Source organism: Sphaeroforma arctica (genome assembly GCF_001186125.1).
Source record: "Sphaeroforma arctica JP610 unplaced genomic scaffold supercont1.8, whole genome shotgun sequence".
NCBI lineage: Eukaryota > Ichthyosporea > Ichthyophonida > Sphaeroforma > Sphaeroforma arctica.
Window position 1 is genome coordinate 142,873 of NW_014040550.1, and position 16,704 is coordinate 159,576.

The following is a 16,704-nucleotide window of genomic DNA, read 5'->3' on the forward strand; positions in this document are numbered from 1 at the left end:
TATACATACTTATTATATATATAATTTTATATACACACATATATATATATATATTGATATATATATATATCAGTACTTTCCATACTGTCTTATTGCGGGCTTTGTTTGATATAGTGGAAAGAGTTGACACTTGCATATGTGTCATTATATAGGAGTATTTATATGTATATCATTCCTGCACTATATCCTATATTGCGGTAAGTAGAAAATCTGACCTCACATGCCCACACGTACGCTCGCACAATTTTACATACACGCACACGAACACACATACTAGCACACACAGATGCTATCACAAACCACACGGATATATGCGGACACACACCTCAAAGTTTATAAGCTAAGTCTGTCGTTATGTCGACTTTCATTCCGGCACATCAATGTGTATTTCTGTATTTGGGCAATTGCAAATCTTTATTGATGATTTGTAGCAATATTTTCTCCGACTGTGGCAAATGGTCCCTGAGTGTAGGGCCTACATCGCTTGTTTACCCGAAGGTTTACTCACACCCTTGTTTCTATGAGTTTGTGACTGATTCTGTCTTTCATCATTGCTTTAATTTCTTGTTGATAATATCTGCTCAATACTCGCAATTTTCTTCGGTTGTGCCAAATAGCCCATTACTATCAGCCATGCCTGATGTCATTCGATGTCTTCCGTTTCATAAACATATGCATGCTTTGTGCAGTTGTGTATAGAGTCACACAATCAATACAACTCCGTCGTCAATTAAGCCGTCGATATCTTTTGTTGATACCACTAGCACTCCCTGCATAGATACGGAGGAGAGCACAACCACAGGGGATCACGCACCTCCTAACGGCGCTGAGATTGACGATCCTATGACGATGGAAGATGTGCACCATGGCGCCGGTCAAATACAGGTAGTCGATTTCATTCAGTAATATTGAGACTAGGGCAACTTGCTGTGGTTGCGTCATAATACCCGTCGAAAGTTTACAGTGCTCATCGATTAGCGCGAGTGATGTCAAAGATTTAATACATGCTTTCAATGCAGATAAAGTCTCCGGCATATTCTTTAATAAATTCAGCTTAGGTATTGTTTCTGAGCGTCTGTGTTGCTGGAGAAGATTGGCAAACGAATATCTGCAACCGCGAGAAAATTTAATCACTGATCTCCAAAGCATGTTTGCCACATTCCAAGTTGAGAGAATCACTGCACATCTGCTCGTATGGTGATACCAGACTACGACAGGGCTTTTCAAATGGGCCCTCGTTGACAGTGTGGGACATTGAAAATTGTCCAATTGCCGAGTTTCGCATCCCACATGGGCACTTCATATTTCATTGCTCGACCACGCATATAAATCTGCGCAGATCTATGTTACATCTATGTCGAGTACCGAGCCAACGAATCGATTCGACACATGCAAGGTTTCTGGGCAAGCATCAAGTTGTCTCTTTTCCTCACGGATGCGCCCGTATCAACTACAACAGAACAGGAACGCTTTTGATTCTATATGCAGGCGTTGCTGATCCCAGTGTCCATTTGCATGATGCTGGTGGTGATAACAGTCAGGTCGATAACATACTTTGCCACCAATCCCGAGAAGCAGTACATTGCTTATGCGAGTATATTCAAGGAAGACGACGGACAGACCAACTATCAGAATGCAATGAGGTATGTTATATATATTTTTTGCTATGCACGGATGCGGGATTAAGGAGAGGGTTGATTGTATTTATGAAAATTCTTATTTTGCGTGTGTGATGAGGTGAACGTGCCGATTGCAGCCGATGGCGCGTGCAATAGATAGGGGTGAATATAACTTTGCTGTAAAATTAGACGATGCAAATAGGTCGTGTTGTGTGTTTGAGCAAGTTAGGGTGTACAAGTAAAATTATTGTGGACGGGACGTGGTCGGGACGGGTGATGGGTAGTCGTAATCGTGCGGGCGTTTGCTGGTCTCTTCACTCTGTATGCTACACAATCTAGCACAAGTGTAGTACCCTGAACATGCCACGTAGTGGTTATCTCCGATGTTGTCTGTTGAGCCTATAAGGGCTACAGCGGATGTTTGGATATAGCCATCCACTACGGGATTTGTTCGGATTCACCACAGTCTAAGCGCAATGGGTGGCAGTTACTTAAGCCCTTGCAGGTTGCTGGTTGAGATAGCCTCCGGACATGTATATCCACCGCGACAGGAAGTTATAGTCTAGTTATGTAGTTATCTACTGCAAATTATGGAGCCGATAATGTATTAACGGAGAGGCAGAAAAGGATGTCATGTACTATACACGGTACGATGAATAAAGCATTACATGGCATTTATATGGAGGTGCACTGTAGTGTTTGCGCTAGAGAAATGTTCATGCAGCAAGCTACAGGGAGTAGTCGATAAATCGGTTGTAACTTTAGTTTTGAGCTATAAATTTGGTACTCTTTGCAAATATATCTACGCGTACAAGCTTGCATACAATTTCAAGCGATCAGAATTCTCAAACACGACAATTGTTCACGCAGCGCCGTCGGAAATGCTTTGATGCTGCTTGTGGTGGTCGTCACCATGACACTTGGACTGGTGCTGCTGTTCAAGTATAACTGCTACAGAGCTATAAAGTGAGTTTGAGATAATATTTTTTACATACAAAGGGCGAGTTTGCTAGTCTTTATTGCCGGGTTGCATGTGCAAGAGTATAATTGCTACCGACTTCTCAAATGGGTGCGCGAAAAATTTGCCGATTTATACTGTTGAGAGGCGGAATTGTTGCACAACCACAAAGTGCACCATTGTTACCGCAGGGAACCTCTCACTTGCTTCTTTTGAATTGTATGTGGGAGATTGTTGGATATGATATGCGAGTATAATGGGCTACTCAGTCACAGCAACCACAAAATTAGGTACTTCTACACATCTATATATACAATAGTTTACATTATCATACACGAAGAAATAGTTATATATATATAGGATATGGGATATTACGGAGGCACTCACAGCGCATTTGATGTACAGCCCTCCCGTAGAACAATTGACCATGTTGCAGTCTATCATAAACAACGCGATATTGTCACTTTTTTCCTGCCTGATTCCCTCAACCTACACAAGCTTTTATGTTTCGGACCTCAGATTACACATACACTTTTGACTTATTGGCACATTCTGTTTGTCATTTTCACGTATGAATCGCTTCCAGAGGGTGGCTTATATTCTCGTCCCAAATGCTCCTCATGACGTTTGGTTTTGTGTATCTACAACAAGTCCTTCTCGCCGTCAATTATCCCGTGGATTGGATCACTGTTGCTTTCTTCATCTGGTATGTATATCGTCTGTCGAGTTACTGATTACAGGACTGATCTTTTGGATATGGTAAAGATAAATACAATGTAATTTTAGGTCAAGCACTACTCTCATCGACTGAGCGCGATTCATGATGAATTTTTATTCAAATGCACATTTGAATGGTTTATAGCTTATTTACGATATCCGATAATTTTACAATCCGTCGCAAAATAAAAACCGGATATCAGGCTCCCTCCTCTACAGGCTCCCACTTTTTTATACCGGCAATCGGAAGTACAATTAATACAAACTGTCTGTTGCAAAACAAATGCTAAACGACATCTGTACTCGCACATTGCATATAGCCTTGGCAGCAGAGCTCCACAACACTATTTCGTATTCATTAGAATAGCACGCATCGGCACATTTTGGCTATGTACTTATGTTTGACATTTAAATATTAAATGTCAATTGTCGAATGTCAAATATCAACACAGCGGCCATCGCCAACTTTGCACGTCGGTACAAACTCTGCACAGCCCATACACAATTTCTCAACACACAATAGCCAAAGTGGAACATCCCAGCACGCATCTTTAATGACTATGAATATAAGATGTTCGAATACGTGCCAACTCACAGGAATTTCAGCATCGTCGGAACCATATGCATCCACTGGCGCGGTCCTCTACTGCTCACACAGGCTTATCTGATCATATCGAGTGTCCTAATGGCTCTCGTTTTCATCAAGCACCTGCCACCGTTCACGACTTGGGCCGTGCTGATATTTGTGGCGCTGTATGACATCGTTGCTGTATTGTGTCCGGGTGGTCCACTTAAAGTATGTTACATAATCCCTTATCATATGATATATCTTTACGATAGTCTATAGTGTGCAGATGACTATAATTTGGGCCTGTTGATATGTGTGGCTCTGTCGGACATCGTTGCTGTATTGTATTCGGGTAGTCCATTCAAGGTGAATTACTTATCCTTATTGTCATATAGTACGTCTTAGTATAGTCTCGAGTGTACTGAGGACTCCCGTCTTCATCGAGCACCTGCTACCGTTCCCAACTTTGACTGTGGTTCACTAGAGGCAGGTTACGAAAGTGTTTGATATGAATTAGTACGTTTTTACAATTCTTTTGAGTTCTTTAAGCACTCCCACCGTTCACGGCTTGAGCGTGCTGATGGGTTGGTTCTGTGTTGTAGTCGGAGTTTCTATATGTATATACATGTTTTCATCCGATAGTCTCGAATGGGTTAATGGCGTTCGAGTGTTCTGGTGGCTTTTGAAGTCGTTAAGCATGATTCGAGCCTAAGTTATATATTCGTACCAACGTGTGTACCTAGAGGCGTGCGAGGTCTGCGCGGCTGCAACTATTATTAATATGCGGACGCTCTGTTGAGTCCCTATTTGTGTCCACGCGTACTAGTCGTCCATCTGACATAGTTGTAAATACGAAGTGGTTCAGGACGTGTCAAGCCGTTGCATTTAGCTCCTGTGGATTCTTCGACGTTGGCATATGTCGTCGCCATTTCACACTACATGATGGTAGCACCTAAGCCCACCCTCACAAACGAATGCCAAGTTTAATCACGCACAGATGGTGCGGTCTACTACTATAACGTCTATAGTCTCCACAAAATCCCCAAAACCCGAAATCTAAAATCCTAAACGCTACAAACCACACACAGATGCTGGTGGAAACTGCACAGGAACGAGACGAGCCTTTGCTTCCTTCTCTCATATACTCTACGACAATGGCGTACATAGTGTCCGCTACCTTACCCAGCCAACCGAATGTTGATGATGATGCGGATGACATATACGGAAAGGATTTCGAAAGTTCTGGTACGAGATATATCAATGGAGTTGCTATTGCGTATCGTTATAATTTACATACTTCTCTGGTGATAATTGGGTATCTCCTTATGCCAACGATCGTACGTTTATGGGGATTTATCACCTATTTAGTCTGGTAGAATATAGTGTTTTCGGCTTTCCTAATGATTTTTTATGGTAAAGCAAAACCCCTTCCAACCCAATGTTTGAAAATCGATATTGGTCAGCAAATATTGAAGCTCCCGACTTCTCACTTGAGAATTGTACCATGTAGACGTTGGAAACCTCGTAGAGTCGGGAGTGAAGTCCGGAAAGTGCTTGATACATCAGCTGTAGTTTTTACTTTTGGGGAATTTAAATTTTTTTTTGTTAAACTTGTTTCGTACAACTAATATCAAAACTGACGGTATTTTGAGATTCAAAATTAGATATATGAACACCAATTCTTGCCGTTGTATTCGTCCATTGTCACCATTGGCCTGACTTATTTGCGTACGATGACTCAATAGATGCAATCGGCCATCACGGGGAAGATGCGAATAGCGACACCGCCCGTCTCCTCCCCACCAATGACGAAAGCGCAAGCACAGAGATTTCAGATCTAGCGGCTGCAAATAGCGCTTCTGAGCCAGCCCCAACTGCTACAAGTCCTGGTACGTTCTATGTGTTTGACTGGGTGTGACTTGCATACGCATGTATATTATCTCCTCTATGACCACAGCAATGAAATAAGACCTGTCATCAACGAACAACAGAGCAAATCCCTGGTGCCCGTTGTTACTCGTCATTGCACCTCTATGGCATGTGTGCATAGATGTAATCATATCATGCAAATGTATTTATCACCGTGGATTACGCATATCTCACACAACTATACGCACGCGTTGCATTTTTCACATACGGATACAAGTGGAAGCCACATAAAACACTAGAGCTAGGCGGAACAGGCATGCACTCACAATACAAGACAACAGAGCTTATGCAGCACGCCAACATACATGTATGTAGTAGGTCGCATATATGAATACAAAAGAGACGAGAGCGAGGCACCGGAAACGTAGACCTAGACGTATACCTGTATACAAATAGGCCATTTATCATAGATTCAGTTTATGGACTATAGGGCATGCTTGACCAGCACATCATCTCCTATCCGCTTTTAGTGCCGCGATACACGTGCAGACTTAAGAGTGCGACCATATATGCACATAAAAACCATAGTACACGCTCAACCAACAATAATTGTTAGGCGTATATTTAGTGGAATTAACGAACATACGTATGGAGCACACCTACGTCATCTCGTATGCAATGTTTTGTCAAATATAGATGCAGTGGACGCCACAAACGTATAGATAGTGATACATCACGTCACCTCATGTATGTTGTATTTATCACGTACACATGCAGTAGTGCATTCCACATATTAATGTATAGAGCACCCAGAAATAGATTCATCCATCACGTCACCTCATATACAATGTATTCGTCACGTGTAGATATAACAGAAGCCATAGGGAATCAACTCACATGCGTTGAATCTGTTACGTGTAGATGCAGTGAACACCACAGACGAAGCACGAGCTAGGCGGCGGAGGCGACGACGCAGGCGGCGCGAGCTGGAAGAAGCCAGGCAGAACATGCAGCAGGAGCAGGATGAGGGCGTCAAGCTGGGTTTAGGGGACTTCATATTTTATAGGTCTGTGCGGTGATGGGATCTTTTGATATGAAATATAGCGCAAAGCTGCGCGTAGGTGACTCAATATTCATTAGTGTTGTTGTGTGGTGGAGAGTGAGTGTTACGGGATACATTTGTGAGTGGTGGTGTGGCAGCTGTATGGGGAGGCTTGTAGCCAGTATAAAGCAGTCGCATGTTTATTTTTGTCACGTAGGGATGGGCGACTTCGGAGTGTGTGGTCGCCGGTACATAATTTGCGACATAGTTTATAGTATGGACAACAAGGCGGAGTCATCTGAAGAAATGGCTGTTTATATATTCATCTGGTTGTGATACAATTTATGACTGTGTTGCCTGTACGTGTATTTATGGTCTATCTACACCAGCGAGTCGCGTTCTGCTCCATTGCGAACGAGACGATACAGTCAGTCATGACCAACGCAGATCTGTACCTTGATATGTACACTGTATGGTCTGCCACCGTGTAGCACCGCAGTGTTTCCTTGCTATGCGATTATGGCTTGATAGATAGGTATAAGTTCTTCTGTATCACTTTTGTATTCTAATTCACGTTTTGCGTATTTTGTTCCAAGTAGTGCATTATTTTGGCGCCCATTTCCCCCCACTACATCCACCATGGAACGTCTTCTCGGAAATGCACCTCTTAGTATTTTATCTGTCCTTGAGTTACGTTCCTGCATAGTTCAACACATGTAATGATTGACGTTTGTCCCATCTTTACCCACCACGTCCACCTTGTAGCGTTTTGATCGGAAAGGCAGCAGAGGGGCCGAGCCTAACAGTTACCGTGGCTTGCTTCTATGCCATTCTGGCGGTGAGTTCATAACCTGCTGCATTGCCGTACTAGTATTTTTGATTTTAATGTCTACTAACCCGTGAGAAACCATATCGCGTTTTCTTCAAAAAAGCCATTGTTGGCGATATTCTACGATATCCAGTCTGCGCTCTATGATGAATCTGAAAATGTGATCTCAATACTCAGATACACCATCGGTATCACTACCCTGTATTCGTGCAATGCAAGTGTATGATATAATCCTGAGATCATATCCGTGTGTTCGACAATCAAGTTCACCCAGTAGTTTCGCGATGTGTATGTATGTGAAGGTGCACATGTGACAGCCCGCGAGTGATTAGCAGGTCAAAGCCCAAAGTGGTAGCTTAGTAGAACTAGCAGTACTTACTGTACTCTTATCGTGAGTTTTCATTTATTAGGGTTACTTTTCTATTACACCTGTTATATTTATAATAGCTTCACATTTCAGGATGCATGCTGTAATGCAAGTGATTAGCAGGCTCGCGAAAGGCTTTATGACGATGGCCTTTTTGTAACCAACTCGAGAGAAGGATGGCACGTGTCTGCAGAGGCTCTGCATATACACATCGAAAATTTGCGCCTAGGTGCTGCTAGAAGCTAATTTGCCGCGTCGAAATGCGGGTTGGCACCTATATCTTGGTGTTATCTACTTACTGTTTGATTGTTAAATTAATGTCTGCGCTGACTTCAGCCATGTTTATCCCCTTTATATGATTATAAAATCAGCTTCACACCTTGAAAATATCTTCAACTACACTTTGTTCTCCTGACGAGCCTTTGCCTGTTATTATCCAGAGCCTTTGCCTGTTATCATCCAGAGCCTTTGCCTGTTATCACTCTATTATGTCAAACAGGACTTTGATCCATACTCTGAATGTAAACACACAATCTAGCATGTCAGTCAATTTGAACACACTCTCACTTACGTTGCCAGGGTCTCTGCTAAACATTGCCTTCCCCGCTGAATGTTGGTTGCACGCCATATTGGGATATAGAATGCTCATCTGATTGTAGCAATTATCTATAATACATATATCCTGGTATACACCCAAACCAGCATATATCTCACATTTCACGCACTCTCACTCGTACATACCCAGGGTCTCTGCATAACATTGTTTATTCTGCTGATTGTTGGGAAGGCTCTGCCGGCGTTGCCTATCTCCATTGGTCTCGGATTGTTCTTCTACTGCACGACGGATCTGATGATTGTTCCTATGTTGGATGCACTGGGCCAGTCAGGACTCAGAACATAAACACTTGGCGAACATAGTGTATTTGAATCACTGTAGTTCAGAAACCGAAACAAAAGTGGTATATGGTAACAATCTGTTCGTATGACAGGTCTGGAGACTGGATGTGAATGTGAAAAAGACTATTATAGAAGATTAGAGAATAAAAAATGGAGTACAACCTGAACAACAGGAGACAGGAGCGAGCTAGCCCATGTAAAGTGGTGATAGAACCCGATCAGGCAAGCTACTCAATCATCGTTCAGGAATGTATCTGATATCGAGTATCAGAAAATTGAGATTGATCGTAACGGGAACATAATTTTTATTTCAAGGTAGTCACCACTTTCCATAATCAATTTGCATAGCGAATGGGTTATAAACGAACCAGGGAAGTTTTTAAGCGAAAACCAGGACGACATACATATAATACATGTAAGGAGTGCATCTTTGTTTAAGACTTGGATTTAAAAAGTATTTAGGAAAATGCCGAAAACAGTCAGCTTTTGAGATTTTAAAAAGTTCTGTACTCACACGTCACGCTCATCACGACGACCGGGCTCTCGAGAATCAAAAGCACACACCCTATGTAATAAATTGCCACGGCAAAACGATAGCCGAGGAGTGGCAAATCGTATTTATATACGACATTCTCGCGCACGCAACTAAGTCACTACGGTGCTCACCAGCCTTATCAGATCAGTGCTATATGCGAAACGAATCGGTTGGGCTTACACATGCACAACGACGGATACAGAACCCAGAAGCTCGCTTGAATGCACCAAAAATTCGCTTTAGTTTTATTATACAATCAGAGAAATTTCTAATGATCCGAACTGCCGGGATCGAATAGATAGCATGGCACAGTCTTCCTTCACCTATTATATCGTGGACATGTTGGGCGTAGGGTCTTCTCCATCTCATCCTGGGCGTGTCGAGTATCAGGGTTCCGAAATGAGTGTACTGCTTAACTTAGATAGACAGACACCCAACTATAGGGCACTCCCCAGACCCAGATTTAGCGTTCTCATTCCAGAAAATCAAGTGCAATTGCCTAGTTGTTTCGCACAGGGATGTACACCATACAACCAGATCGTATGGTTCAATGGCGTATATTCCATTTACAACTTCAGCAAATATTCTTCGACTATAAAACTTAAAAGTCTAAATATTGGTCTTGAACACGGCGAAGGTATTTCACTCTCAAAAGTTCGTCTATAGATCAAGGGTGCATGTAGAGCTTCAAAGGGATCTCTGCGCGCGTAAATCCTCTAAGTAGATGAATATATGGCTTACATTCAAGATAGTGCGCTTCATTGGTAGTCCACGAAATAACGAACTGAATCTGTAGTTAATAGTGTATGGAAACTACTCCAGACAAACACGACGGTAGTATCACAACTCAAGTGATGATTTGCAGGTTCATATTTCCAATTGTCAATCTATATTGCGCAATTAATACCCCGCTTGAGCGTGACATCGAATATATATATTTAAAAAATGGCACATCCGCGTAGACTGTACCACACATACTATTATTTCGCACACACTCGCCGGCAAAGGCCCCATGCGACAGGCGTCTAGATTGGTCTGTATGTGGTGCGCAGACGAGCCTCCAATGATGATCGCATCGCCGAGTTCACTGTAGTAGGGATGCCAAATGTACTGAACGATAGCATTGCAACCAACTCGTCAGGCTTTAAGCAAGCCCAGATAACCGCACATACTATACAACAATCCACACAAAATTTCTACTTCGCATTGTTTTTCCGGATTTAAAAACAATGGACTGTGTTTTGGTCCGCAGCCCCATATTAACACCAATCCCGGAATATATTGGCACGAATTGATGCATTAAATATAATACGGTAACTAGTACACGCTCAGCGCTCGGACAGACTCCGCCATACGGACACTACACCAGCGCATGGTCCAATCTGCGAAATCCGACAGCTGAGGCTTCGAGCTGACAGTATCGTCGAACTTCCTAGACATTAAATATCCTTGTTAATTACTCAAACAACAAGAGAAACTAGAGCTCCAAATTGGTATGTTGGCTTCTATCGAATTGCGAACAAGCAGTATCCACAAAAATGGTGTGCGCGACAGCTACACGAACAAACAATATTCACAGTAAGGTAGAGACACGATAAAGCATGTTGATGCGTATCCCCGGCGAGAAATACCGTTTGAGCTGAGAGTGATGTACGACCTGCAATTGAAAATCAGTCATAATGGCTGTGTTAGTGATTAATTCACACGGCAGTACGACAGCAAAACAGGCCATGACAAGTAAGCCTGAATGGCAGCGCCAGTGCTTAGCTACACCGTCAAAATAGCAGCGTACCATGCCACGACATTTAGGCCTGAAACAACTTCCTAGCGTGTAATACAATCGACAATATTACGGTATACTATGTAATGATAAGTAAGTATCGAGGTGGACAGCATAAGAGAACAGACTCACCCATCGGATAGCGGCATCAGCTTGCGTGACATTGGCCTTCTCACACTCAGCCCTGTACCGGTCCAGTTGCTTGAAAAATTCGGGGTACCAGAAGCGCTGCCTGTAAATTCTACCCCACGGCTGAGTACAGGAATAGAATTGAAAAACATTTTTTTCAATCGATGAATGCATTCACACAATTAAACATACATAAATGATAGCACAGAAGCATGTACGGATACAGATAAATCTACAGACATACATAGTCAAATACACGTAGGCATCAAGATCACATCCTGCCTGAATATGGGAGTTGTGTTCGCGATGAAAATAGAACAAGCAACCAATGAGTTTGCGGGCGGAAAAGTTGGTTTAGCGTAGTCCACAGGAAATTGCCATACTGAGCAATGATTGAAATTTACAGATTGACACACTAAAACTCTTGAAATACAAAGCAATAAATTCTGTACTGCAAGCAACTCTGACCATCATAGTTGTCGCCCGATCTTTGCGCGTACAGAAAGTATGGATGAATCATTTTCAGACCGTTCCACGATAAGCTAAAAAAATAATTTTAATTTGTTTATATACCACCCTTTCTAAAACAACATCCATGTATACAGCCGCAAGTCCCTACACGCTAACCATACCGTATCCTTATCGAAGCGACCACCGGGGACATTATCGTCAATGTTATAACGTCCAGTGAGTACTCCTCCGGCGAGAGGATTGTACGCGTAGAAGCTCATGCCCAAGTGGCGTAAAGCAGGAATAAGCTCTGGCTCTATCATCCGCGTTACACAATTGTACATTCCCTGTGGGTGCACGAATTCACGCACTGTGTCAGTTTATATTCAGATATGTATCTGCCAGTTCCTATCTTAACGTTTGTAGCATATACCTATACAAACGTTGCTCTTAATATGCACGTTATACTACTACACAACCTCTGTGGACATACAAGTCCACCCTCCGAGTCGGTATATATATATAAGTATGCATCTGTCTGTCCGATATCGCTATTACCTGTTCATGTTCGCGAACCAAAACAATTAGACATTGGGGTTATCATCCGCGTTACTTGATTATATATCTGCTGTGGGTACACCGATCAGGATATGGGTCCGTACATGGTTATGGATGTATGTTCTGGTGCACAGCTGCCACTTCTATAAAATCATAAATATCAAGTAAACTACGCGTATACTTGTTTACACGACTACACATATGGTATGACTTGTACGTTTATATTATATGATGCGAACACTCACCTGGTATACAGAGGGCAGTATGAAGCCGTGAGCCTTACACAAGTAATATATTTCGACCACCTCCCAAGCGGCAAAGTTACTTAATCCAAATCTCGTGAACAAGCCAGCCTGCATAGCAATGTCTTAAATGTTCAGTTCAGAGCAAACCACCTGCAGAGGTGCGTATCAAGTTGTGAGACTTTTTCTACTGTCGCAAAATGTGCTAGCGCGAGAGCTACGTAGTGGTGTAAAATTAATAAAATAAGTAGATTTTTCGAAATAGAACTAGAAAAAAGTTTTGGCACAACCATATAGGTAAGCATACTTTTACGCACGTTCGCCCCAAAATACAATACAAAAGTGTAGAATCAAGCGGACATGTAGGCACACTCATGGCTCAGGCTTGAGTTGCATGCATTTGTCCAGTTGAACTTTGAAGAGAATTTGAACGATGCATAATTCCAGGACAAGTGCATCACATGTGAACATCTAACGTACACGCGCGGTGATGCAGTGGTATTTACCTGGTGGCAATCGTCCACACCCTTCAACGTGTCAAGAATAGGTACACAATGGTCTGGCTGGTGCAGATAGAAGATGTCGCACTGCTGCGCTTGCAGACTAGAAAGCGACGTCGTCAGCTGCGCCTTCACAACCTCCCGCGAGAGTCCACCTGTGGCAATGTATTTATCGATGCATGACGAATGAATAGCACACACTACTAATAGGATGATCGCAATTGGGATTGGCAATGCCATCGTATAGCAGGCAATGGTTTCCGGTGGTTTCGAAAGGCACAAACTTGGAGCCAATGTCTAGAGAGAGAGGAGAGAGATGTGAAAATACATACACAACAGGAATACTGAATACATGGAAACAGATGAAGAAGTTGTGAGTATATATACACTGGAAATGCATAACAGAGCTGTTAACAAGTATGTGACCCCGCAGAACAAAGATGCTCTGTAGCACAGCAGGTTGGTGAGAAGTCTACTCTCGAAAGCGTCAAATCTTCACCGTCAGCTATCACCATATCGCTAGCAACATACGGTGCGAATGTACGAACTTATTGTCATAAAAAATACAACGTAAGCCTTTGAGACAGTCGCATAGGTACACTACGTCCTAAAGACCCGTGCCCTACGTACGTGACGATATAGGAGCTGCGCGGCAAATGCTTGCTAATATAGCCATCCAAAGCGACAGAACTTTCAAGACCGTACACACCAATACGCTCTAAAATGATAAAGTACGATTTAGCTAAAAAGTACGGCTGTGGGTATGAAACTTCTAACAGTGTGTGTGTGTTTGATATTAAAGAACATAATATATACCTCTGTACAAATATACATCGATACGATATTGATATCGACTAGCATTTGCTTGGCATGTTGATCCGAGTTCGCTATAGGCTGTGTGTCTATATAGGTATAGGCGGATATATGTAAGTATTCTATACGCACATCTCACATCTTATATCCACACCCACACAAATACACACACACACACATATATATATACGTATATATATGGAAGTTTTAGTAGAGCACATCACTCAGATAAGTAGTAGCCAAATCTCTGTTCGCGTGTCTGCACTTGTTTCCCAGGAAGCAATGAGATAAGAATTTGGTGTTTTTTCATTTAAAATTGGGTTTCGTTTGAATGAATACAACTGCAGCTCACACATATATATGTTCAATCCAACTTCACGTACCCTCACTGGGATTTGCCTTGCAAGCCATCTCAAGCCCGTCAAAGCCAGCCTTGCCCAGAATTTTCTCTACTTCTCCTGATCCATATATTAGGGCTGTATCGGCCTCATCGTAATCTAGTGCAAGGCAGAATAAACTATTGGAAATGAGTAAGGCCGAATTCATACTATATAAGAAACCACAGAATGTGTGCGAGTAGTAAGAGGTCAGTACTTTATCGTTTCAGCGGGCAATATTCGTGCAGCTTTCAGTGAATGATGTCGTAGAGCAATGTGCAAGTTAGCGGTTATCGTATATACTACGAAAATATACGTGTGACGACCATATAACATCGCCATGTATAAGACTTGGTTCGCGAAAGAGAGTACTAGTATCCAGTTTGTAAACACATGATAACAACATATGCAGTACGAATGTACATAATATATCGTAGCCGAATTGCTCATAGTATATCATAGCCTCTATCTTTCCGTAAAAAAAGGTAAAAAGTCCAACTAGAGAGCGTGTTCTAGATAATCTTTCACTGACACATCCACATAATCACTTCAATCGACCTTTAAAACACCATTCACATCTTTGCAACTGACGCTGAATTTGTCCAAGATCACTATCATAACCTCCATAATGATATAGATTACTTCTCCCTGAGAACGATTCACCTTTTAAAAGTGGACCCTTAAGGTCTAATGACCATACATACCTTCGCCACTGGCTTTGAAGTTGTTTAAGATCTCTTTAGTTTCCTCCAAGCTGACCTTAGAGGGAAAGGTCATAGTGCCTAGCACGACTTTCAACGACATGGCTGGTGCTGAGGAATGGAAAGTGTGAGCCCTGATGAAGTTTGGAGTGTTACGCAACCTTTGAACACTTGTTCTATTAAATGCCTTCAACAGTGAGCTATACATACTGCGCTATTGTATATCAACTAAATGGAGTGCTAACGACAATCAGGATACAAAATAGGATAATGCACACAGACTCTATAGTAGAAGGGTATTGGAAGTATGGCTCGTCGCTTTTTAGAATTTTAGGCCAAACCGAGCTATATTTATTTTTACTATATATGTGTCATCAATTTTATTTAAATACAATAAGAAGGCATCACAGCAGTCTTAAACAGTGTCACTTGAGAGAGTTCAGAGTAGAGAGAGAGTTAGATAGAGAGATAGAGAGAGAGAGAGCGAGAGTGAGATAGATAGAGAGATAGAGAGAGAGAAAGCGAGAGAGAGGGGCCAGAGGGCTCACCGGCTCAGGCCCTCAGGGAGCCAGAGACTGGAGTCTGATGAGAGAGGTCAGACACTGACAGACAGAGAGTCTCTCACATCTCTCTCTCTGAGAGAGTTCAGAGTCCAGACTGTCGTTAGCCATAAGGACCATAGTGTTCGAAAGAATCCTACAAATTATAACCCTAAAACCCAAGGGCGGATACTTCAGTTTTGGCGGTCGCATTGTCGCACGTGAATCTGTGGTCTTAATATTTTTAGGGGAGGCGTCGCCACTATGGAATCTGGTCTGAAATTGTCGCAAATTCATGGCTCGTCAGGGTGATCTATTACCACTTGTTGAATGGATCTATGTTGTTTTATACTTCATGTAAATACACAGATATTTATTTATATAAATGTATGCAAGATATAGCTTATACAATGAATCTGCTGACAATAGTATAAGCTATTCGGTCTATGTAATCGGGAACTTCCGAAGTGTGGGATACAATAGCATTTGACAATCGGAATACTACACACTAGAAAGGTCCAGTAGATGACCACATTTTCGGCGTATCTCGTCTATGATCGACGCCTAGTTACACTTTTCATGATGAGTTTCGCTTTAAGTTCACGGAGACCCGCACTCCAAGCCCTGCAATCTAACACACCCACCCACACACACACATACACTGATATGTTCACACGGGGTAGATTATACACAAACAAAAGTATGTCCACATCAGCAAGTGGAGTTCAAAAGTTCATGACTATGCGAATGTATTCTGAGCAATCACGTACAAGTGTGTGTACTCGACCGATTATGAGGTGTATGCACAACGATGCACATAAAAAGGATACAGAAGGGATGGAACAATTACCACAGACAGATATAATGGAGGAGGACAAAAAAAGACAGAGTATATCCCCGAAAACGAAATTCAGCGATCTGAAAGTGGCATCCAATATCTACACCAAACTACGTAAGCGCTTGGTTTATAATGTTTGACTTTAAATGTCTGCATTCTTATCCTAAGTAGATAGATGCTATACTTTGCTGGATTGGATTTGTGAACCTGCCAATGCTTCGACAATATTCAGTTTTGTGCGCCGAAAATGGTTGCATACTCCCACATCGACATACATATGAGACCATGTATATATAGAGATATACATGGAATGTATATAGATCAACAGGCATATCATATGTATACCTAGTTTACACACACACACACACACACACAC

The 16,704-nt window shown here is 42.2% G+C and overlaps 4 protein-coding genes across 4 annotated transcripts; 3 read left to right on the forward strand and 1 right to left on the reverse strand.

Annotated features, from left to right (window-relative positions):
- Positions 1 to 455: 455 nt before the first annotated feature.
- SARC_00302 (hypothetical protein) lies at positions 456 to 2,589 on the forward strand (the record flags this gene model as incomplete). Its single annotated transcript, XM_014306029.1, has 4 exons — positions 456 to 498; positions 779 to 885; positions 1,489 to 1,643; positions 2,490 to 2,589. 4 exons carry the CDS (start codon positions 456 to 458, stop codon positions 2,587 to 2,589), a joined length of 405 nt encoding a protein of 134 aa, XP_014161504.1.
- A 661-nt stretch (positions 2,590 to 3,250) lies between these two features.
- On the forward strand, positions 3,251 to 6,810 carry SARC_00303 (hypothetical protein; the record flags this gene model as incomplete). Its single annotated transcript, XM_014306030.1, has 5 exons — positions 3,251 to 3,283; positions 3,892 to 4,090; positions 4,951 to 5,107; positions 5,608 to 5,751; positions 6,653 to 6,810. Exons 2-5 carry the CDS (start codon positions 3,980 to 3,982, stop codon positions 6,808 to 6,810), a joined length of 570 nt encoding a protein of 189 aa, XP_014161505.1. The 5' UTR covers positions 3,251 to 3,283; positions 3,892 to 3,979.
- A 2,805-nt stretch (positions 6,811 to 9,615) lies between these two features.
- Positions 9,616 to 15,263, reverse strand: SARC_00304 (hypothetical protein). The gene is made up of 9 exons (XM_014306031.1): positions 14,955 to 15,263; positions 14,257 to 14,370; positions 13,067 to 13,215; positions 12,564 to 12,671; positions 11,943 to 12,107; positions 11,314 to 11,433; positions 11,033 to 11,058; positions 10,380 to 10,488; positions 9,616 to 9,771 (listed from the first exon to the last, which is right to left on the reverse strand). Exons 1-9 carry the CDS (start codon positions 15,157 to 15,159, stop codon positions 9,721 to 9,723), a joined length of 1,047 nt encoding a protein of 348 aa, XP_014161506.1. The 5' UTR covers positions 15,160 to 15,263; the 3' UTR covers positions 9,616 to 9,720.
- Positions 15,264 to 15,881: 618 nt separating this feature from the next.
- Positions 15,882 to 16,452, forward strand: SARC_00305 (hypothetical protein; the record flags this gene model as incomplete). Its single annotated transcript, XM_014306032.1, has 1 exon — positions 15,882 to 16,452. A coding segment is annotated over exon 1 (437 nt), but the record flags the coding sequence as incomplete, so codon positions are not given.
- Positions 16,453 to 16,704: the final 252 nt, after the last annotated feature.

Excerpts from the sequence above, each read along its gene's own strand:
- SARC_00304 (XM_014306031.1), bottom strand. The coding sequence starts at position 15,159 with ATGTATAGCTCACTGTTGAAGGCATTTAATAGAACAAGTGTTCAAAGG. Across the intron at positions 12,672-13,066 it reads GTGTGGACGATTGCCACCAG|GCTGGCTTGTTCACGAGATT; the intron begins GTAAATACCACT and ends ATTGCTATGCAG. Across the intron at positions 10,489-11,032 it reads CATCACTCTCAGCTCAAACG|TGAACTCGGCGATGCGATCA; the intron begins GTATTTCTCGCC and ends TCCCTACTACAG.